This window comes from Gopherus flavomarginatus, chromosome 6 (assembly GCF_025201925.1).
Source record: "Gopherus flavomarginatus isolate rGopFla2 chromosome 6, rGopFla2.mat.asm, whole genome shotgun sequence".
Lineage (NCBI taxonomy): Eukaryota > Metazoa > Chordata > Testudines > Testudinidae > Gopherus > Gopherus flavomarginatus.
Window position 1 is genome coordinate 119702659 of NC_066622.1, and position 23010 is coordinate 119725668.

The 23010-nt window shown below is 38.9% G+C and overlaps 1 protein-coding gene across 2 annotated transcripts in view; it reads left to right on the plus strand.

The window, feature by feature from the left end:
* The window catches only part of CHST15 (carbohydrate sulfotransferase 15), a 102708-nt gene that overhangs the window by 74453 nt on the left and 5245 nt on the right, over window positions 1-23010 (plus strand). Inside the window, exons 4-7 of one of the 2 annotated variants that reach the window (XM_050959478.1) lie at window positions 2539-2685; window positions 6396-6552; window positions 15905-16061; window positions 21947-22094. In XM_050959478.1, coding sequence (XP_050815435.1) covers window positions 2539-2685; window positions 6396-6552; window positions 15905-16061; window positions 21947-22094 — 609 coding nt within the window. Of the gene's footprint in view, window positions 1-2538; window positions 2686-6395; window positions 6553-15904; window positions 16062-20776; window positions 20991-21946; window positions 22095-23010 lie in introns of those variants that run through there. The other variant, XM_050959479.1, reaches the window with a different exon arrangement.

The following is a 23010-nucleotide window of genomic DNA, read 5'->3' on the forward strand; positions in this document are numbered from 1 at the left end:
GGAGTTCTATATCCTGCACAGGGAAATGGTTATGTGCCCTTTTTAGATGTTATTTGTTTTCTTCTTTAAACTCCTTGGAAAAGAAGCCCTTAGTGAACACGTAACAGTGTTTCATTTGTGGAGCAGCAGCTCAGTAGAAAGTTGGCTCAGACTTAGGCCATGCCTACACTAGAAAATTAAGCTGCCTTAACATATATTGGCGTATAGTCACCGCAGTTATTACATCGCTTGTGCATGTCTGCAGTTTGCTCCTTGTGTCAGCGTTGCACGTCCTCACCAGGAGCACTTGTATCAATTGTGGGGCATTGTGGGACAGCCCCTGAAAGCTAGTAACAATCAACATAAGTAACACAGTGTCTACACTAAGACTGCGTTGCCCTAACTACATTGACCTTGACTATATGCTGCTCAAGGAGGTGGAGTTATTAAGTCGGCATAGCAGGGCAGTTACGTCAGCAGGAGTGAGATTAATTGTAGAAACTTCCATAGTTAGGTTGATGTAAGCTGTTTTGTGTCAACTTGATTGTAGTGTAGACGAGACCTTAGAAAAGCCCAACTTTCCTGATTCACTTCTAATAACATCTGTGATATTTTGTTTAATGTTTATGTATATACCACAGATGGTTTATTTATATAAATATTCTTGAGTGATGACTGAGTAAAACCTGAGTTAGGATTTCAGTATTTGGCTGAATGGAGATTGGAGACTCTCTGCATTTCTCTGGCTAGACATATAAATATTGACCCCACCCACACATGGAAAAGGAGGTATCTATATCTGTTTACATGCACATTTTATATTTGTGTGTATTCACACACATACACAGGGAAACAAGATGAATGAAGAAAAGGATGGATAGATATCTCCTTTTCCACATTAATTTTTCTTGTCTGTTACCATAAATAATGTATTTAATTTTATTATTATATTTAGATTTCTGAAATGTGCTCATCATATATTTTGAGTACACGGTCATAATTTGGGATTCACATAGTATAGCACAAGTACAATGTCACCCTCAAATAGATTCCCCCCACCAAATTAGACGTAGTAGGAAAGAAACAATACCTTCTACTTCAGGAATCAGTGGGTGAAATTCTATGGGCTGTACAAAGCAGAAGGTCAGAGTAGATGATCATAATGCATTCTTTCCTGGTCTTAAATATCTATTAACATCAAATTCATTCTTCACAGTCAGCCCCTCAGGCCAAAGCCTGGAAATAAATGATAAGCCTGATATCATGACCTGATGGTTAATAGGCTCAAATTCTGTCAGATCAATGGAGGGAGTGAATTTCAGATCCTAGAACCTTCCACAGAGAATAGAAGCAGGGTAATCTCCAGATGTTTAAATGTAGGGCTTGCCAGCCAAAGCATCTCATCTGATTGTGTCTGCCAGGATGGTGCATGTGGGAAAGAAGGGCCAAATTCAGAGGTGAACTGTAACATTAGATTTCCTTACATTAACAAACTCCCTTTCACTCAGACTCCCATAGATCTAAATTGGCATAATTTGCAATTGAAGAGCCAGGATGTGTAAATCAAAGTAAGGCAAGGGCATCTTCTCAGAGCTGGGCCTTACTAATCTCTAGAGTAAGATGCAAGAATGCAGAGAATAGGGGGAATACACAAGAGGGAATAGGGAAATGGGAAGAGGATCAGGAACAAGTGGAGAGAACAGGCACAAAAGGGAAAAGGAGCAGAGGATACCTAAGATGGGCTGGTGATGCTGGGGATGAAGAATGAGGGCCGGAGACACTGCAAGGTGCATGTAGAGGAAAAAGTAGCATGGGAATTAGTGTTTTGTTACTGGCTTTCATAGAAATTGGATGCACCCTAAAAGAATAAAATAGAATTATACCTTGATATTTTGTTACCAGTTCAATTTACTATTACTGTTAATTAGATTGGTAGGTGAAAAGAATTAAGAAACAAAACATCTCCTCCAAATTTTTTAATTCCCCCTTCCCGTCTTGTTTGAAAGTGTCTGTGAAATCCATTCACCCTCAGGCAATATTGTTATCAAAGCCAAGAATTGCAGAAAGGTGCTGTTTTCTTCAAATTTGGAAGACGGTCAATGTTGTTAATTTGCAGATTTTCTGATTTGTTAAGTGTGGGTGTAATTGACAGATTCAGGGCCAGATTTTGCTCCCAGGCACACCAGTGTAAATCCAAAGTGAAGTGACTCCAGTTTACACAGGTGTAAATGAGTAGAATCTGGCCCTCTATGTTCATTTCAAAAGCTAAACTTAGAAGAAAGTTCAAGTTATTCATTCAGGGTCTATAAAACATAGCACTTTAAAATATTTCCTCTCGGCATGAATTTATATTTTAGTATTCTGGTATCTTGAATCACAACTACTTTATAATTGCCTTTTTATCTTAATGTTATGCTCCTTGGCTTAATCCTTTGTTGGTGTAAAATGCTGTAGATTTATTGATGTCAATGGAGTTTTGCTGATTAACTCCAACTGTGGATCTGGCTCTTGAGTTTTATTTTCTAGCTTCTTTTTTATTCATTAGGGTTTTGTTTTTAGGAATAATTCGTCTGAGGGATGGATTTCGTGATCGCTACCCAGTGGAAGATTACCTTGATCTGTTTGACTTGGCTGCATATCAGATTCAGGGTGTGTTACAGAGCGATGTAACAAAAGGGCACAGCAAGATGAACCACATCATCATTGGTACTGCAAATACTACTTATGAAAATATGTCCATGGTCCTAAATTAGTTATAACATTTATAGCGATGGTACAATAAGCTTAATCAAAGTGTCTTATGTCCGCAGTAAGTTAATCATAGCAGAGGGCCATTTGATGTCAGGTAAGGCCCCTGTCTACAGATAGGTGCATTATTTATTTTCCTCTGGAGGCAGGTTGCTTTCCTTTACCTAAATGGATGTTCTGTGGCTGGCAAGATTGCAGTACTGGTCCTGTGAAGTTCTGCTATCAGGGACATCTGCAGATATTCCTGCTACTTTTATTACAGTCTATAATACTTTCACAAGTGAAATGTTTATCAGGGGTAGGCAACCTATGGCACGTGTGCAGAAGGCTGCACACGAACTGATTTTCAGTGGCACTCACACTGCCCGGGTCCTGGCCACCAGTCCGGAGGGCTCTGCATTTTAATTTAATTTTAAATGAAGCTTCTTAAACATTTTAAAAACCTTATTTACTTTACATACAACAATAGTTTAGTTATATATTATAGACTTATAGAAAGAGACCTTCTAAAAATGTTAAAATGTATAACTGGCATGCGGAACCTTAAATTAGAGTGAATAAATGAACACTCGGCACACCACTTCTGAAAGGTTGCCGATCGTTGGCTTAGATAAACCCAGTTCACTAATTTAAATTAGCAGAGTACATTCTTAAGTACCTTTACCTCTTGAGTTCTAGAGTTCATGTTTTTTCTCTAGTCTCAGTTCCCTTATAGCTAAGGTTACTTTGGCCCTTATTAAGTTTGCAGGAAAATTTCTGAATTTATTATGCTCATTAAAGCAGTTTTTATGACCTCAGTAAAAAACAATCTAGTCTAGAGACAGTCTACATGATGTATGAAAATCAGGTTTCCTTAGAATGCTGCATTGTTAAACTTCAGATTATTAAAAAGGGAAATTTAATTAAAACTATAAACATTCCTTTAACTTTGTCATGTAACAGTATTTTCAAATTCTAACCATCTTTGAGTCATATCTTTATTAGGTAATATATTTTCGCAAATAAAACACTAAATCTTTAGAAGACCTGTAGAGTACAGTGCTGTTCTAGCTTCAGGCATTCTAAGCAGGACTTTTTTTATTTACGATCATTAATCTGATAAATTCACAAGAATGTTTTATGAAAACATGACATGATTTTATTCCATTAATCTCAGGATAAGGACATTGTACATTTATTCTTTAATGAAAGTAGGCAGTTTAATCATACAGTAGGTGCTTTAAATCCATATGAAAAATTAGTATATATTTGATTGTGCTATGATAATTTGATATATAAATGCAGTGGATATAACAGTGATTAATTCAAGATGTATTGAATAGGGTACCCTCTTTGCAGATATTAAATCTGTATTATGTGTATAGAGACACTGTCAAATGGGTAGGAATTAAATTCTTTTTCTTTTTAGTTCCTCACAGTCATCCTGTTTTTGTTCCGAACACAAGCTATACTAAATTAACTGCACAAAAAACAACATCTTTAGCTTAAAGTTCAATCTCCTGAGTGTGTGAACTGAGAACATGTATACAAAAGTAAACATGGTTCCAAATCCGCAGCCAAAGTAAGGACTAGACTCCACTATTCTTATTCTTGTAGATAAGGATGGCAGAATCTGGTCCTATATGGGTTGTTGTGCAGAGGAGTTTCAAAGGAGTAGACGAGAAGGAATATCTTAATTGTTCAGAGACCATGCTTATGTCTGTAGGATAGCTGGCTGGCTAGATAGTTGAAAGGCTGCAGATTATTTTCAGAGGCTTTCTGTCGCAGTTACTATAGCCTTTGTAGCTGATGTCCCCTTCTTCCTTGGTGGGTAGATTCATGAATATATGGACTCATGCCTGTGCCTGCACCCATGCCCTGGACAGCTGCTTGGCCCCCCCAAATACGTCTTTGCAATAGGATGGATGGAGCCCACTGTCTGTCTGGGTTCCTCACTTCCTGCCCTCTTCCCACACAGCAGGACAACATTGGGTCCAATGCATCTGGGACCTGACACAGCTCTTAAATTGGCTGCAGGCTGTGGGGAAAATTCTCTGGTTTAAATCGGTGTAATATCATAGTCTTCAGTGGAGCTGTGCCGATCTGGACTGTCAGAGTACTCATATATCTAAATGCATTGCTCTTATTCAGTCCATGCAAGACTTATATTCCACACATGCCTTCACACATATTTACAGCACTGGATCTTGTTCATTGCACTGGTAATACAAATACAGACTCTTACTCCTGTTTTGGTGTGGGGATTTTGCTCCAATGCTGCATTTAGTCTTTTGCGGTTCTACTTTACCCAGCTTTTGAGCTGAACTGACTGCTACCGAACTAACATGTCAAATGATCTGCTCAAGGTCATGTAATGGTGTTTATGATTGATTTGGAAAGAGAAGCCAAAGATCTTCTGGACTTCCAGTCTTAGACTGAGAGCCCCAATTTCTCCTTTCAAAACAGTAACAATAAGAATATCAGTAAATAATTCTGGTCTCTAATGGCTTCCAGGCTCTTTTAGTGAAGTACAATAGGTAAAAGTGGAGCCTAAAGGAATCGATAAATGCTTATTTAGTATGAAGGCTTTGGCAATTTTTTTTTTAATTTAAAAACTTGATTGGATTTTTCTGAAATGAGGATTCAAATACAAAGAAGAAGAGGAGGCAAAGAAAGAGAAAAGGAAAATTCCCTACAATAAGAATATATTTGCATATATGTACTTGTACATGATTAAATCACAGAACTATCAATTACAAGGGTTTTTTTTCCTCATCCCTTTTGGTTCAAAAACTCATTAACAGAAATTAGTGCCTCCCACACTGGCAAAAAGAGAGAGCTTGGAAAAGACTAAAACATACATTTTGTTGAAGCAAGTTTTGTCTCATGAATTTTAGTGTTACTCAGCAGAAGGAGACAGTACAGTTTAAGAGATAGATGCAGTATGCTGCACTATTGGCTAGATTCAGATATCCTTTACTCAGTTGAGTAGTTACTGAGTAGCAACCTACTCTAGGAGTAGTCCTATTAAGATAAATGACACTACTTTTAGAGTAAGGTTTTTCTTGACCTAAAGAATCTGGTCTTTAACTGTATTTTATTATTCATTGTGAAATCAGTTAATTTTTGTCTTCCATTGCCTGTGTATCTCTCAAATCCTCAGTTCATGGTCTAAGCAATACTGATTGTCTGGAGTGGTTCTTTACATTTTTTATCAGGCTGGCCAATTACAAATGATGTCATTCCCTGCAATTAGGGAAGTGTTAAAAGTAACTGTCGGAAAGTACCTTAAAGATAAGGTGGAATTGAAAATCTTTATGGGAAATAAATTCTTTCTGTCTGGACAGTAGGAAATAGCTCTACTACACCTAGAGTACAAATTCTGTTCATTATATAATTGGTCACACCTTTTTAAAGTTAAATATATTTGCATATTCATCAACCATTTTAAGTAGTGCAGCATAATGACAGTGATAATTTGTGTTATTATATGAAAGTGTCTTTAACTAAGAGCTTCCTGATTCTGCAGTAACATGGGCCAGATCTTCAGGCAGTGTAAATCAGCATAAGTCCATGAAAGTCAATGGAGCCAGACTGATTTACACAAGCTGACAATCAGGATCTTCATCTTTTGTACCAATGTAAAGAAAAAAAATTAGATACTCATTGTAAATACTTGTCATTTCTAGGAGAGGCCAGTGCTTCTACAATGTGGGATAACAATGCCTGGGTTTTCTTCTATGACAACAGTACTGATGGAGAACCTCCATTTTTAATCCAGGATTTCATCCATGCTTTCCAGCCCCATGCCAAACTTATCATCATGCTGAGGGATCCTGTTGAAAGGTTAGCAATAAAGCAATGCATGGAATTCTTTCTCACTAGAAACAAGGGTGGTTTTTTTAAAGATGTAATAAATGTACTTACACTGTTTTATATGCCTGAGGTCTAGTTCTTTTCTGGTATAAGTGTTAATACTTGTAAAACCCCTGGAACTTTATTGATTTTATAATTAACTTTAGATTTTGTAAATATTTAAGGCTTCGTTCCAAGTGTTTTGGAATTTTCAATTTTAATAACATTTGGAAAAAAAATAACTGGCGCTGTGTAGTGCTTCAATTCAAATTAGGAACAATGGGGTAGTAGGGTTTACATCTCCAAAGGGAAAGAATATTTAAAAGGAAGATTGGGAATGGCCCCCAACTAAGCAAATTATACAAGTTTCTTTGTTTCTTTGTTTTTGTTTTAAATCTTGAAAAGACTTGGTACAGTACTAAGCTAAAATGTCTGGGGCTTATTTAACTTCCATAGCTAATACTTACTTAACAGGTCATCCTTGGTCTTGCTGATTTTGGCAGTGGTATGGGGTTGAACTTTTACGAAGATAAACTGTTCTTGAATTATTTTTCCTGTGTATTAGATACAAACAGCCTTTTTTTCCATTTATGTTTTAGCTCTTCTCTGGGCAGCTGTGCCCTAGCAGATGTCAGTAGAGGGGATTTCTATGAATTGTGCTCCCATTTTCTGTGTGGTGCAGAGGTTAGCAAAAGCACAGAACAGAGGCCCTGTGAATCAGAGTGAAGCTGTGCAGGATGTTCCTCTTGCTAACAGTCCCTTCATGGCAACAGCACATTTTGTCAAATATACATTTTCAGGGCAGTTCAACTATCTGCAGGCTAGGGCTTCACCATCTTTCAAGGACAAGGTCTCAGGTAAAAGGTCCCTAAGTTGCCCAGGAAAGTGGTGAGGGGACCTGAGAGGTTAGTGAAAGTGTAGACAGTCTTCATTGGTGCTATAAGGACCGCACAGTTTGGGCCAGAGTTTCCAATGTATGCTGTAGCTTGTGGTTGTGGGCCATGACTCTGGGCAGCCTCTAATGGCAGCCACTTGTGAGTGGCGAGAATCTGCAGTGGTGTACTTTCTCCATTTTCTATAGCACTGGAAAACTTTTGATGTTAGTTCTCCTTTACTACTGATTTAGACACATCTGGCCAGATACGTAATGTCAAAGATAAAGGCAATATATTGAGGGCTGCAAAAATAGGGGTTAGGGGAAGCACATAATTCTAAAGAGGCTATCCAAAACAGAGCTGCACCAAGTCATTCCAGCCCTAGACGCATGCTTCATGGGTTCCAGTGTGCCCTGTCACACTGCCATGGCTCACCCACATAAAAGGCACTACGTTGGTGGGGTCCCACAAACATGTTTGTTTGGGCAGGCTGTCACCCCAGGAAAAACATTATAGGGTGGTGGCAGCAAGGGCTACCCATGCATACTGTCCCTCTGGGTGAGTGTTGGCAGAGCCCCCCAGAACAGCAGAATGCTGAATTAATAACCCATTAAAATACATGGGGCAGTTCTCCCATTTAAGATCAGAACTATAATTAAAGGCTGTCTACAGAATCAGGCACTGATATCACTTGGGTCACATTTTCAGGATCATCAGCTGATGTCATCACATAACTCTTGATCTGAGGCACTAGGCTTGTGCCTCTGAGGTCTGATCCAACACCCATTGAACCAGTGGGAAGACTGCCATTAACTTGGCATTGGATTGGCCCCATAGGATATGTCTACACTGCAATTAAAAACCTGTGGCTGGCCTGTGCAAGCTGACAGGCTTGTGTGGCTTGGGCTAAGGAGCTGTTTAATTGGGAGCCTGAGCCTGAATGTCTACACCACAATTAAACACGAGCCTGAGTTGGGTGATATAAGCCAGCTGTGCCTGTTTAATTGCAGTGTAGACATAGGCACTATGGGTATGTCTTAATCAGTTCCTGTATCTACATGAACTAGCTAAATGTTATTAGGTGATTATGAGGTGGGTAATTACCCTTGCAGAGTTTTCTTCCATTTTAACTAAGTCAGAGATAAACCTCGGCAGTGAAATTCCAGTTCATCAACAGAGGGAAGCACAAACCTCCTCTTCTCTCCTGTCCTGTAAATTCTGATAATTATTTTATCAACATTGTGCTAGGAACCATATACTAAACTAGATCTGGAGGAAGGAGGTGATAGGTGAAGACTAGCCCTTCAGGGCAGGAATTGTCTCTTGTATGTTTGTGTAGCACCCAGAACAATGGGTCCCCATTGGGACATTTGAGTGCTAACATAATACAATTCAAGTAAAATTCAATTGGAAATTGACAACAAATGCTAAGGCCTAAACTTATTATAATCGATTAAAGTCATTTAAATTAAATATAAAAAATATTAAGCAGTACACATGTGCTGCCAAATTTAAAAGGGCTAGTCTTCACCCATCACCTCCTTCCTCCACATCTAGTTTAGTGCATGGTTCCTAGCACAATGTTGATAAAGTAATTATCAAACTACTGAACTGGTGGAAGCCACGAGGTAAGCACCTGGAACCAAAGTTAAATGCAGAACTGGCTTTTCACAACAGTAACCTCTTTTGCAGCTGCAGAGAGAATATTTTATTTATTTCAGTTTATTCAACAAGCTGAGTTCAATGACTAGTTCATTAAAAGTTAAGAAATCAATTGGGAGTTGAAAAAGCAGGAATGCTTGCTTCCCTCTCCCAGCATATGAATAAAAACTAGTTGTGAGAGGATGAGTTCTACTAGTTCTAACATCTTGAAGGACATATTAATCAGAACAATCCGTTCAATTCACTAATTACTGCTAATACTTCCTCTTGTGTAATAAATAAGTTAGTTTTAAATGCAAAACATGTTTTGATAAGCTTCTAGATAATTTTTTTCCTTATTTATCCAGCACTTTTATGGTAGTTTTATTTAATAAAAAACCCTAAAATGCTGCTGTTGTGCATATTTAATTGAATTTCCATCTCAATATAACTTGACACAAATCTCAAGTAAAAAGTAATTACCTTCTAGCAAATAAAGAATGCATCATTCACCATTTTATAACAAATTTAAAATATAAAATTTAGGAATTTGAATAAATAAGTGAGATAACTACTTAAATAATTGTGTGGGTGTATATGTCTGTGTGTGTATCCTCCTTGTTAGCGAAATGAAGCACCAAAATTAGTGTGAAGGCTATATTTGATTGCAAATCAGTATGGTTTATTGGTATCAACCAATAAGAATCAAATTCTCTTTAGAAAAATAACTAAAGTACAAATGCAAAGCATGACTTAAATCAAGGTTTCCTGCTTGCTGATTTGAAATCATGATTAAAATCAGTTATTTAAATTGCTTTGATTTACATCAATCAACATATAAATATTTAATAAGAGGTCATCCCAGGCAGACATTCTGAACTTGTTTCATAATAAAGCAGGGCACATCCCTTCCACTTTCTCTGGTGGAGGAGAGTGGGAGTTGGCACTGAAATGTTTAACCCAGAAGTGCCACATGAGCTCCACCCCGATGCTGACACATCCAGTCAAATTGTCATCTGCTGTGGTTTCTCCTTGACTAGTTTTCCTGACATCAGGGATTCACAGAACAGCAACCGCCAGAGTGGCCCCTCGCTGTTTATCAGCAATAAAGAGCCATACCTGCTCTTCCTATCCTCTATGCTGGGAAATGCATTTCCCAACTGTTAAATGTGCCTCCTGACCTTAAGGTTTAAGACATGGTAATTTTATGCAAGAGACCTGGTTGAAGTACCTCCCTCATGTGAATTATCCACAATTCTCTCATTATTTAACCACCTTCTGTAATAATGGGTGTTTCACTTTGCTAGTTGTAATACGGGTGAGATAAAAAGTGAATTCCATTTCACTAACTCTGTATTTGCAGGGAACTAGATTCTGTATGTTTAGGATTTCATTTGCCCTTTTTTGCTTGTGCCTCATCTGAAATCATAGGAGCACGTTTAGCCCTATCATAAATGGCTGCAACTGTCATTGGTCCAGCTTCTGCTATCAATTACATTAAGAGACTGTTGGTACAGAGAACATTCTGGAATATGTTGGTGCAGTCAGGGTTATGGGAAGGGGTGTGGCCAGGCTTGTTTTAAGCTGCTGCAAGGCTCATATGGGCCTTGGACAGCCAGTACAGTTTAGGGCTGCTCTCAGTGCACGAGCCCCTTATTCTGTCCTTTGGCTAGCAACGAGGGGGCTTTGGCTCAATACAATCATTCTGCATTTAGGGCCTGAGTCTGCTGCCAACGAAGTGACATCAGTTGTGTAGATTCCCAGTGTAATTGAGATCAGAAACTGTCCCACTAGCTTCAGTAGGATTTGCACCTGCTTTTGTCAAGGTTGACTTTTTTCATACTCCTTTGTGGGTGACATAATGGTCATTGCCACATTATTTAATTGTGTTAGATTATGATTGAGGATAATGACTTCAAGTGAGCAGTAAGTACCAGGAGCAGCTGAAATCCTAATGAACAAAGATTTTATTTTCCTGCAGCTGTCCCTAGAATTGAAAAACAGATGGAAAAAAATACAGAAAATGTAGGCAGCTGAGTGGAGAGAGAGAGAGATGCTTTCCATAAGGTGTCAGCAGGTCTTTAAAATAATGTTTTTTAAATTGGATGATTAGAACAAATTATCAGAAAAATTAACCATTTTAAACAAACTGCAGTTATGGCTTATCTTCAAAATGATTCTTGCTGGCTCAGTTCCTCCTGCAAGTGCCGGTTCTCCCATACCCTGAATGGCAAGAACTGTCAGCCTGATCCTATTCTCCTGGAGAGAAGTACTTCCAGCCTGATCCTTATTTCGGGTTTTTGTTAACGTGCCATTAGCTAACAGCGGTCTTTACACGCATAAGTATTTCTGCAAGGACAAGATACTGCTGTGTGCATAATGCCTACCACATTTAACTAAACTTTGCTGTTTCTGACCCTCAGCTTCTCCCCCATCTTTTTCTCATATCCTCCACTCTGCAACCAGATCTTCCATAGACACCAGAACAGACAGATGCCTAAGGCAGCAAAATATTAGGGGCAGCCAAATACTTAGTGGCTGTTTCTTGTCAGTGAATAGGGGCTTAAAGGTGCATACATTTCCCTGCCTGCTTTCATCAGCCAAACATTAAGAGCTGGTGCCTTGTACTCAGACAGTTACCACACTTCTGATTTTTCTTAAAAAAAAGATTACACTAATCAGTTTATTTAGGAGCAGGTTGTGGCCTGACCCTACAGGACTGCGTGGAGGCCTGTGAGAGAGTAAGATCCCCCACCCCCCTACTTATTCATGGCTTTCTTACAACCCATCTCTAACATTTGGCTGCTCAACTGCTATTTCCCACCTCACCTGTGCAGATGGATGGGAAATATGCAGAGCCTTGGTTCTCTCTCTCAGGTGCTAGGAGGGGGAATTGAGCCATTTCAGGATGGATAGTAGGATTTTCCTGCAAGAAGCCTGTTCCCTTCACTTCTTATGATGGAATCTTGTCAACACATTCCTTAAAAGAAACCTGGTGTTTTCACGACTGGATTGGAGTAATGCGCTTGAGAATCATACAGTTACATCCGAAGAAGTGAGCTGTAGCTCATGAAAGCTCATGCTGAAATAAATTTGTTAGTCTCTAAGCCCTCGTCCAGACTAACCCGCGGCATCGGCGGGTTAAAATCGATTGCTCGGGGATCGATATATCGCGTCTAGTCTGGACGCGGTGTATCGATCCCCGAGCGCGCTTACATCGATTCCGGAACTCCATCAATCCGAACGGAGTTCCGGAATCGACACGGAGAGCCGCGGACATCGATGCAGCGCCGTCCAGACTGGTGAGTACCTCGATTTTAGAAATTCGACTTCAGCTACGTTATTCACGTAGCTGAAGTTGCGTATCTAAAATCGATTTTAATTCCTAGTCTGGACGTGGCCTAAGGTGCCACAAGTACTCCTGTTCTTTTTGTGGATACAGACTAACACGGCTGCTATTCTGAAAACAGTTACAATTATTGCTTACTTTTAGCTCTTTGGCCTTCTCCTTAAAGAGAAGAATAATTCTGAAGTAGAGAGGCTGAGGAGCTTGATACTTTAAAAAGTGTCTGTATTTCCTATAATCAAAAATAGCAGGACAGGATTAAATCCATTGGTGGCCATGAGACATTTTATAAGCAGTACTTAAACAGAGCTTGAAATGTGTCTATGACTGTGCACAATCAGAAATGTAAGGCAAGAAGAGACCTAATAAGGCCATCTAGTCCATCCCTCTGAGTCAAGGCAGAGTTAAGTATACCTAGATCATTCCTGGCAGATGTGTATCTAACCTGTTTTTTTCCTAATATCTAACTTAAATCTCCCTTGCTGCAAACTAAACTGATTACTTCTCATCCTACCCCCTTTGGACATGAACAATGGTTAATCTGTCCTTTTTATAACAACCTTTTACCTATTTGAAGATACATCCATTCTCAGTCTTCTCTAGACTAAACAAGCCCAATTATTTCAAAATTTCCGTATAAGTCATGTTTTCTTATCACTTTTATTGCTGTCCTTGGGACTGTCTCCAGTGTGTTCACATCTTTCTGAAAGTCTAGTGCCCAAGTCTGGACACTCCAGCTGAGGCCTCACTAGTGCTGAGTAGAGTAGAACAGTTATTTCCCGTGTCTTACATATAGCACTCCTGTTAATACAACCTTTTTTACAGCAGCATCACACTTGACTCATTTGTAATCCACCAAAAGTCCCTTTTCTGCAGTACCACCGCCTCTAACTAGTCATACTCCATGTTGTATTTGTGTATTTAATTTTTCCTTCCTAAGTGCAGAACTTTACACTTGTCATTATTGAACTTCATATTATTGTTTTCAGATTAATTCTCCAATTTGTTAAGATCATTTTAAATTCTAACCCTCCCTCCTATTGTAGTAGAATATTATTAAACATTGTTAACTTCAGCAACACACGAGAACCAATTTTGTTTCAGTACATAAGCAGAAAGATGCAAGTAATGTAGACCCATTCCCAGACCCCTTCTGCAGATAAATCTAGAGGAACTGATGCACACTTGAAATTCTGCCAAGGAGCAGAAATGTAATAGCAGAAAGCTCTGACTGCCTACCAGTTAAATTTTCCAAACAAGATCTATATTTCTCTATGGAAATTCTCTGCAGTCTGCTAACAGAATTGCTGGGCTGGGAAGTGGCCAAAAATTAGAAACCATACAGGACAGGGTTCTTAATTGGGTCTCTGGTTACAGACAGCTACAGGTTATCTTTTGCTTGGCTATTATTTTAAAGTAAATACAAATCATGTCCTTTCTCCTGACATTGCTAGGTAAGGATCTGATTGTGCAAGCCTTATTCATGTTGGTGAACTCTTATTTAGGCGAGCACTGGGTATGTATGTCTACAATGCAGTTAGGCGAGAGCCTCCCAGCCCGGATAGACAGACCTGCACTAGCTCTGCTCCAGCTAGCATACTAAAAGTAGCAATGTGGACGTTGTGGGATTAGCAATGGCTTGGGCTAGCCACCAGAGCTCAGATCCAAGGTGTTGGGTGAACTTGGACCCAGGAAGCTAGCCTGAGCTGCTGCCCATGCAATGTCCACACTTCTATTTTTAGCATTCTAGCACAAGCAGAATGAGCACAAGTCTGTCTAATTGGGCTGGGAGGCACGCTTCCAGCTGCAGTGTTGACATACTCTTTGAAATCAAAAGGGCTACTTGCATGAGTCCATATTCACTCATTTGAGTAAAGGTTGCACAGAGCTCTTAGTGTCTCATCATCGGTTTCTCAACAGTTTTCAGTAATATTTTCTGAATATGTAAAAATGAAATTAAAAACAAACATAAAAGTTCAGTAATTAAGGTTCTGTCTATATGACACACTATCCTGAAGCAGAGCCTAACCTCTCTAAATAAAAAGTAGTATTTTAAAGCTTCTGTGGAAATCTATGGCCAACTTGATATTTTTGGTTTAATAAAAATGGGAAGGGCATTGAAGATCGAAGTGGATTCAGTGTTCCTCTGGCATTATAGCTGTGAAATAAAGTCCAATTTTATATTTAGATAATGATTTACGTACACATATGCTCTTACGGAGAATGAAGTGTATTCAGGGTCTCTAATATTGTGTGTCCAAGAATGGATTCTTTGGGCTCATAATACTAATGCACTCGCACCCTTGCTGCAGAAATTGGCTCTGAAGTGCCGCAGAATTTTCAGGACTCTGGATATCTCTCATGAGCTCCAAACAAGTGAAAATTACTTACATATCTCATTCAAGGGATGACACACTGTCTTCTGTTTGAGTCACATCCTGGCATTTCCCTTATGTTCTGTTTAAAATAATGTCGACATCCAGAGATTCTCATCAGAGTCCCAGGGATTAAAAATAAATAAAATAAATATTTCATTTTACATTTTTATTTCCATCCAAATGAACCAGAATTTAAGTCATCTTTGTCTTGTAATATTTAAGCAACTATAAATGTTTGAAATGATTTGAACAAATATTTCATATTTGAAATGAGAGTGTGCCCTGCCATTTGCACTGTAATTCAGATTTGTATGGCTGAGATGGCTAGTAAATAGCTACAGAGCAAGACAGGGCAGCATGGTTGCTTATACTATTGATATTGCGTATGTGTGGACCATAGGTCCTATAGTTCTTACTCAGGCAAAACTCCTGTTGAACTAAATGGGAACTTTGCCTGAGAGACTGCAGGCGTGAGACCACAGATTGTGCCGTGATACAGCTTCTCACCACACTGCATACCAAGCATACAGAGAGACAGTGTAGACTAGGACTCAGGAAACCTGGTTTCTATTTCCAGCTTGCCTATGGGCTGTCTTGGAAAAGTCACTCCACTTTTCTGTGCCTCAGTTTCTTCTCCCACTCTTTGTCCATCTTGTCTGTTTAGACAGTAAGTTGTTTAAGGGAGAATCTGTCTTTTACTATGGTACATTCAGTGCCTAGCACAATGGGACTCTTTTTGGTTGGGGCTTCTAGGCATTACTATAATACGGAATAATAATAATTAATACAGAATAAACAAAAAGGTACATTTTGAGAATTTCTCTTCAGAAAAGGATTGGCTTCTAACTACTTAGGGCCTAATCCTTTTAGATGCTGACGTTAATAAGAGTGGAGGATGCTTAGCAACTCACAGGATTGGTCCCCTAAAGCCTGAGTCAAAACCTGCTGAAATCAACTTCAACAGGTATTGGATCAGCTGCTAATGAATAAATGTTATAGTCACACCCTATTTTCTCAAGTATTGTTGTGGTCTTATTTTCATTATCATTTAAATTGATTTTCTTTAATTTTATTCATAATTTACACTTGTATTTCATTCACAGATTGTATTCGGATTATCTGTACTTTGCAAGTGCGAATAAATCCGCAGAAGACTTTCATGAAAAAGTGGCAGATTCACTGCAGCTGTTTGAAAATTGCATGCTGGATTACTCACTGAGAGCCTGTGTCTACAACAACACCCTTAACAATGCCATGCCTGTATGTATTTCCAATAACATTTGATTCCTTGCTTTAAAAAACAGAATATTTTATCTGGATTATTAAAATATCAGAATCCTTGTCAAACTGTTAATAATTATAATTATAATCAAGAGGTGGCTTAGTTTGTGACTACCAATAAGCTTTCTTCCTTTTTTTTTTAAGTTGGTTACATAAAAATATATTCATGCATGTAAAAACTGATGTTCTGGCTCAGCTGTCCCTTCAGTCTGTTCCCTGATGAATGCCAACAGTAATAATACATTCTTTCTTGTGTGCAGGAGCATGAAGAGCACATTTAGCAAAGATTACAGTTTAATCTTTACTTGCAAACCTATCCAAAAAGTAGCTCTGGCAAAGATAAGGCAATTTCCGAACTGCACATAAGAATACATCATTTATGCTGGATTTTTTTCCCCAAGAAAAGGCTATTGATAGCTAGATTAAATGCTCTCTCTCGCTTTTTTAAAGCCGTACACAGCAGAAAAGGGAGAATTTTATTACATAAGATATTGGCAAAGACCACAGAGCTAAATCTCAGTGTGATTGTTCCAAAATTCACATTTGTAGTGTTGATTTGTTTTTATATTTTGTTTGAGGGTGAAAAAAGAGTTTTTTGCAAATATTATATATATATTCAGGAGATGCATAGCAGTATCTCATGTTTACTGTGGGATGCACTTGTAAAGTACCAGGTCTCTGTGATCTAGCCCTTTACCTCCCATTTTCTTGATTTGGGTGGAAGGACACTTTCCTCTTCTCTCTCCAGATTGCAGTAAATTTCATCTCATCATTTCCTCCAGTTACTAAAGTAACCTCAGAGGAAATCATGGATCATAGGCACAAATCAAAGCCATTTGAAGTCAGTGGGAGTCTTTCCCGTACTGGGAATGGGAATCAAGCCCCATGTTCCTGAGCGTTGCTATACTGATCATTCAGAAATGGAAGTTGAAAGAGAGACAGTGTCGCCTTTTATTTTATTTAAAGTGAATTTTGTAACGTGGTGGTGTGGAAAATTGACCACACGGTTGATTTTAGATCAGACAACCTAAGGCTCCTTTATTTCATACAAGCATATATGCAGGGAGAGACAACATGACCCCACATAAGAGGCAGGCTGCTCTGCTTTCTACAAATCTTACCAAGCTTATAAAGGTTAAAACCGCAAAACGTAGCACCCTGGTTACACACATTAATTGCCTTATTGGGATATAATATCAAAAACAAGCAGGCTGACCATTTAATTTTCCCATTTATGGTTTTTCCTGTTATTGTCAAGTCTGCCGTTTGACTGTTCTAACACTTTTCGCTGTGGTCTGGTTATACAAAGACAACCGTCAGAACTTGGCATGCCTAGTTCCCTTCTCCAGCTTCAGTTCCCCTTATTTTGGGCCCTGACCACATTTTCCTGCCCCCGCATGCCCTTTGTACAGATAAACAAGCTTAGCTGCTGCTCTATACCTTTGCTCATTAGGCCTAAGGCGGGGTGGGGGCAGGATTTCCCTGACAGTGGTATTACGCCACCAGGGGTTCAGCTCTAATGGCGACAGTTTCAAGCTCAACAGAGTGAAAGTCACCTCTACTACTTGTTTCAGATTTAGAGTCTCTAGGAACACATAACGACAAAGGATCTGGACCACTCCCACATTTACAAGTACAAGGTCTAGTCTGTTTTACAAGTTAAGTTACAGTTACCCATTGTAACAGAGTTCACAACCCACCCCTCTTCCTGGGACCCACTTGCTGCCCCAATAAGGCTGAGAGGCTTCAGGGTTGTGCAACACCCGTGTCTTTATTTACCTACCGTTATCCCACCACCAGTGTCTATCTATTTACAAGCTTTACAGGATTATTCAACCGCTTTTACAGGCAGAGTCAGCCTTCAGCTAGGAGGCCTCCAGTTCCTTCCCTGACTGACTTCTCTCTGGCTGCCCCCGACCTTCTGGCTCCCTCTCAGCCTTTATAGCTCTTGGATTGTCAGGCCAGCAGGTGTTGCCATTCCTCAGGCTGGCATCAGGCCTTTTTCATCAGCCTCAATCTGCTTCCCTTGATTGGAGCTGACTGGGCAGGGGCTAATTAGATACTTTTGCACCAACACCCTGCTACACCCATGCATATATAAATTCTATGAAGATGTCTGCATAAGTTACAAATATAGTTATACTCACATCCTTAATGATATTCTTAAGGTCTGATGGCTGCCTTGCCAGTTGATCCTTAGTATAGGGATGGTTCCTACTGGAGTTTTCCCATAGGGAGCTCCGTTTTCCTAATCTGGACACCCTCTTTTTATAATGTGATTCTGACTAAACCTCATTAGCATTTATGCACATAGTGTACCCTGCAGCTAAGGCATGTGTTAGAAAAATGTGACTATTGGGTATCTTGTAAGCAAAAAATTACTTTTGCTGTTAATTTTTCACAGTATCTTTGGTCACTTGCTTATGTCGAGCATTTCTTAAGCCTATGGCCTAGTATGGCTAAGATGATATCTTACAGGTCTCAGCCTGTAGGCCTTGTGTTTCAGCCCTACTTACTTAGATAACTAATACGTAATTATCACTTCTAACTACTGATCCATCTTATACTTCTATAATCCTACAACTTAACTCTGTTTATTATACAATGATTATATATGACCTAACTTATTGGTTAATCATAACATCACACAATAAATGAACAAAAAACTAAAATAATTGGCTACAACAGTCTCCTCCCTCTTCAGCGACCAACTATCATGCTCTGAGCATCTCCAGTCAAGCCCACTCTGGGAATTGCACCACTGTAATGCAGTGCTTGTCTACTGTCTCCCTTGCACAAACGCAGTTGAATTGTGACATGAATACACTTGCTCAGACCCCTTGTATTTCCCCAGGTGCCTAGGCCGGCATCATTTGTCCCACAGTTTATTCCTCTTCTTAGACAGCACCTTGAAGAAGGTACTTCTGAAAATTAACTCATTGTTCTTTCTTTTGAAAGAGATTTTTTTCTATGACCGTGGATGTTAGATCAGTAGCTGTGTGACTACAGCAGAAAAAAGTACTCCTAAGAGACAAGAAAAACAAGTAACATAGAGATTGCCACAGCTGATAGGTAACTCTCTGTACAGAGAAGGGGCATTCATCTATTTATCTTCACTTACCATCAATAGAAAGTGTATTAACCAAAGAAAGGGAAGGGGAGCCAGGGGTGTCAAACTAAAATTGAAGAGACTGCAGTCAAGGAGGATTCTTTGGGAAATGCTCACTTGCATTGCATAATTTATAGGGCGGAAGCAAATAACTTTCCTGAAAAGACGATTTTGTTTTGGAACAACAGTGGCAAAACACAGGCCTGTATATCGTGCCATTTTTCAGATGTCCCAAGAGAAGTGAAGGTGACTATCCTGGGCAACAGAGGCACTTTATATTTGAAGTTCTTGCTGGATGAAGTGAGTGTTAATTCTATCCCAGAATTCACTGGTTGGATAGAAGCTCAGTAATGTTATAAAATACTGTATCCCAACCTACATTATAAAACTGAGACTGGTTTCTTACTTGCCCCAGTACCATCCTGGTGGGAGAAAGAGGAATAAAGATGAGGAATACACATAGATGATTTGCTGTATGATTGTACGGTGCATGGCATAATGTGGCTCTGATCCTGTAATACTACCATATGTGAGGCTAATAATTAAAAGAAAGTATTTAGAGCTTATAGCTTTGGCATGTAATGCGGGGGAGATACTTGCCCTAAATTTTTGTGTTATATTCAATATGTACATAAGGAATTTTACTACAGGTTACCCTGTAACTGACACGCAGCCTAAGACCAGTATCAGGTCACAATAATTATTAGACTGTAAGATTTTTGGGAAAGGAACTGTCTTTTATTTTCTGTTTGTTCAGTACCTGTCATAATGGGTCATAATGATCATGATTGTGTCTCTGGACGCTACTATGGTACAAATAAATAATAATAATACAAGGAGTTAATAAACTGTGGGAACTGTTTCCTCAGAAAGGAAATATTCCACATAACATCTGAGCCAAGAGTAAGGACTGAATTTGTTGAGAGAACTTTTGAATCACAGTTTTTAAATCTGAGCCCCTAAAGACTGTTTTGCACATGCAAACAGCTACCCTAGTGCAAACCAAAAGTTGTTTGGCTTGCAAAAACTCAGGCATTAAAACTTAAGTGCCCAAAAATTTAGATGTGCAGTTTTGAAAGTGCATATGCAGCAGTTGCTTTGGAAAATTGGCTGTTTAAGTTTGAATAGATTGAGTCAGATTGCATAGATTAGTTTCTCTACTTGTCATCATCTCATAAAAGTAGAAACCAAAATATTCCATTTGTGTTCTTGATTTGGAATTTTAATTTAATAACAATGATCTAACAATAGTTGGAGGATAGGATTAATGTTCCTTCTGTGCTTTATTGGCAATTCAGAAAGCAGAGTGTTTCCTTTCAAATGACTTCATGTTGTTTATTGATGTGAAGTTTGTTTTATAGATTATTAAAATTAATCTGTCCATTATGATTCAAAACATGATTTCTTTCAGAAGTATTTAGGCCATAACTGTAATTACTCAAGTCAACTAAAAGAGCACAAGACATTGTCATTTGCTTTTATCAATTCTATACTGCATGTGACTCCAAGATGTACCAAGCTTCTTTTATCAAAGGCAGGTTTTCACATCTTCCTTTGTGTTTCTATGTCTGAACGGGTAAAAAAGAAAGAAACACAGGCACAAACATGAACTTGGAGTTTTAAGAAGCCTAAACTGCACCCTTAAATGTTTGTCGCCTGTTATTGTGCAAAATTGAACAAAAGTGAAGATCAGGTTAACGCCAGACTGAAAATTTGTCCCTTCACATAAAAGAGAACGATCATATTTTCCACTACAGTATACTACAGTGTAAGTCTTCGGTTGAACAGTTAGATGGTGTACTGTCTAAATCTGTCTAGGTATTTATGCCATGCTCCTAACTTTAGCAACTGAGCATCTGTTTGGTTTTCTGGGAATTACTAATATTGACTAATGGGAGTATAGTTTAATAGTACACAAGTCCTCTACCATTTTCATTTTAAGATAATGTTGGTGTCCTTTTCCTTCTGGACATTTGTGAGGTTGAATCTGCCAGGCCGAACTATCTGATGATCATTCTTCATAAAGCAAAAGCTAACAGATTATCTCCTCACATTCTAATTGGCTTGAAAAAGTGAGGCGTGTGCCATAGCAATTAATCCCATTCTACGCAATCGTCCAACTGCTGAAGAGTGGTGTAGATATTTTGATCATAAGAGCTTTTATTGAAGTATTTTCTCTTTGGAAATGCTGTGAGTATGAAGTGTCCTTACAGAATGCATGTTTGATAAGATAGAGGAATAAATTGCAACCCCAATACATCATAAAGTGTGTAAGAAATTTCTGAAGGGTGCTGAGTGCCTTCAGCTACCATTGTGCTTAGCCTTGCGCCTTTTGGCCCTGATTAAGGTGAATGTACTTACACATATGTTTAGCTTTAAATATCTCCATGAATACCTATTCAGTTCAATGGTTGCGGGTCAGAGTGCTCAGCACTTATCTGGACAGGGCCCTAAGCACATGGTCTCAGGCCTTTACTAAATTGAGATATAATTTACAAATATAGGGTCCAACGCTGAAGGATTTAACTATGTAAGTAGCCCCACTGAAGTCAATAGCACTACTCCAGCATAAGAGCTACATGATCAAGGTTTAAACTTTTTTTCTAGGCATCATATTTTAAAAATCTTCTTCTAGATCAAATCCAAAATAGATTTTTCCTTCTCATGGAGAACAGTGGAATGAATATTCATTAATTTTGATACAAGGTAGAATAAATGAATTAACTCCACTTTTTTGTTGGTTTGTTTTTTGTAGGTGAGGCTACAGGTTGGCCTATATGTTGTGTATCTCTTGGACTGGCTGACTGTTTTCGACAAGGGTCAGATACTAGTTCTCCGCTTAGAGGATCATGCATCCAATGTTAAATACACCATGCATATGGTGTTCCAGTTTCTGGATTTAGGTAGGCATCATCTAGCTGGTTTGAGTAAAGTGCAAAAGTCATGCTTACATTCTGGATTATTAATACTTATGGAGAGACAACATCCAAGATGTGAATCAGTGTTGATAGAGGGGCAGATTGTGCTGACCTAACTCAAACAAAATTACCATTGGCTCCAAAGCATGCATTGTTTTCAATGGGAGTTTTGTCTGAGTAAGGACAGTGCAAGAGAGTGTACAGAGAATTAATAACTATGTTATAAAATCAGAAACATGGTACTTCATGCATGTGTTTAAGCATGTAGGGCCTGGTCCTACTTCTGTTGATGTGAGTGGGAGTTTTTGTGATGGACTGCAGCAGGAGCAAGAGCTGGCCCGAGCAATCTAAACAGCCAGGTTCAATACTTCAATGGTATGATGTGTTTTGTTGCCAAATCAGCAAATCCAGAATCTGAGTATTATAAAAGGCAGCATTTCTAGTGTCTTGGGGAATATGTTTTGACTGTCATTGACTGAGACATCTGTTGCTAATCGTCAGAACAACATTGGCAGACAGAACAATGCCTGATATTGGTTAGACAGTAGGAGGAGGAGGAGGATGGAGATGTGGCTGCACATTAACCTGGTTGAATCCAAATATTAGCCTAGGTAATTAGATTTAGCAGATTGAACAGATAAGGAGCCTGATCCCTGCTCCTCCCATCTAAGTTGCATTGAAAGAGGTCAGTGCTAGCACAATCAGGCCTGCAGTGCACAAGTACAATTCAGGAGGGGTAAAGTTTTCTCCTATACTGAGAGTCATCGTAACACCACTTATATCCCACTGAAGTTCTTAAAGAGGACTGAAGTCAGATATAAGTGCTGCACTGTTTGACTGGGTGAACTTCACCCTAAAAGGTATCAGGTGGCTCCTTCATAACATAACAAAAATTAGGAAA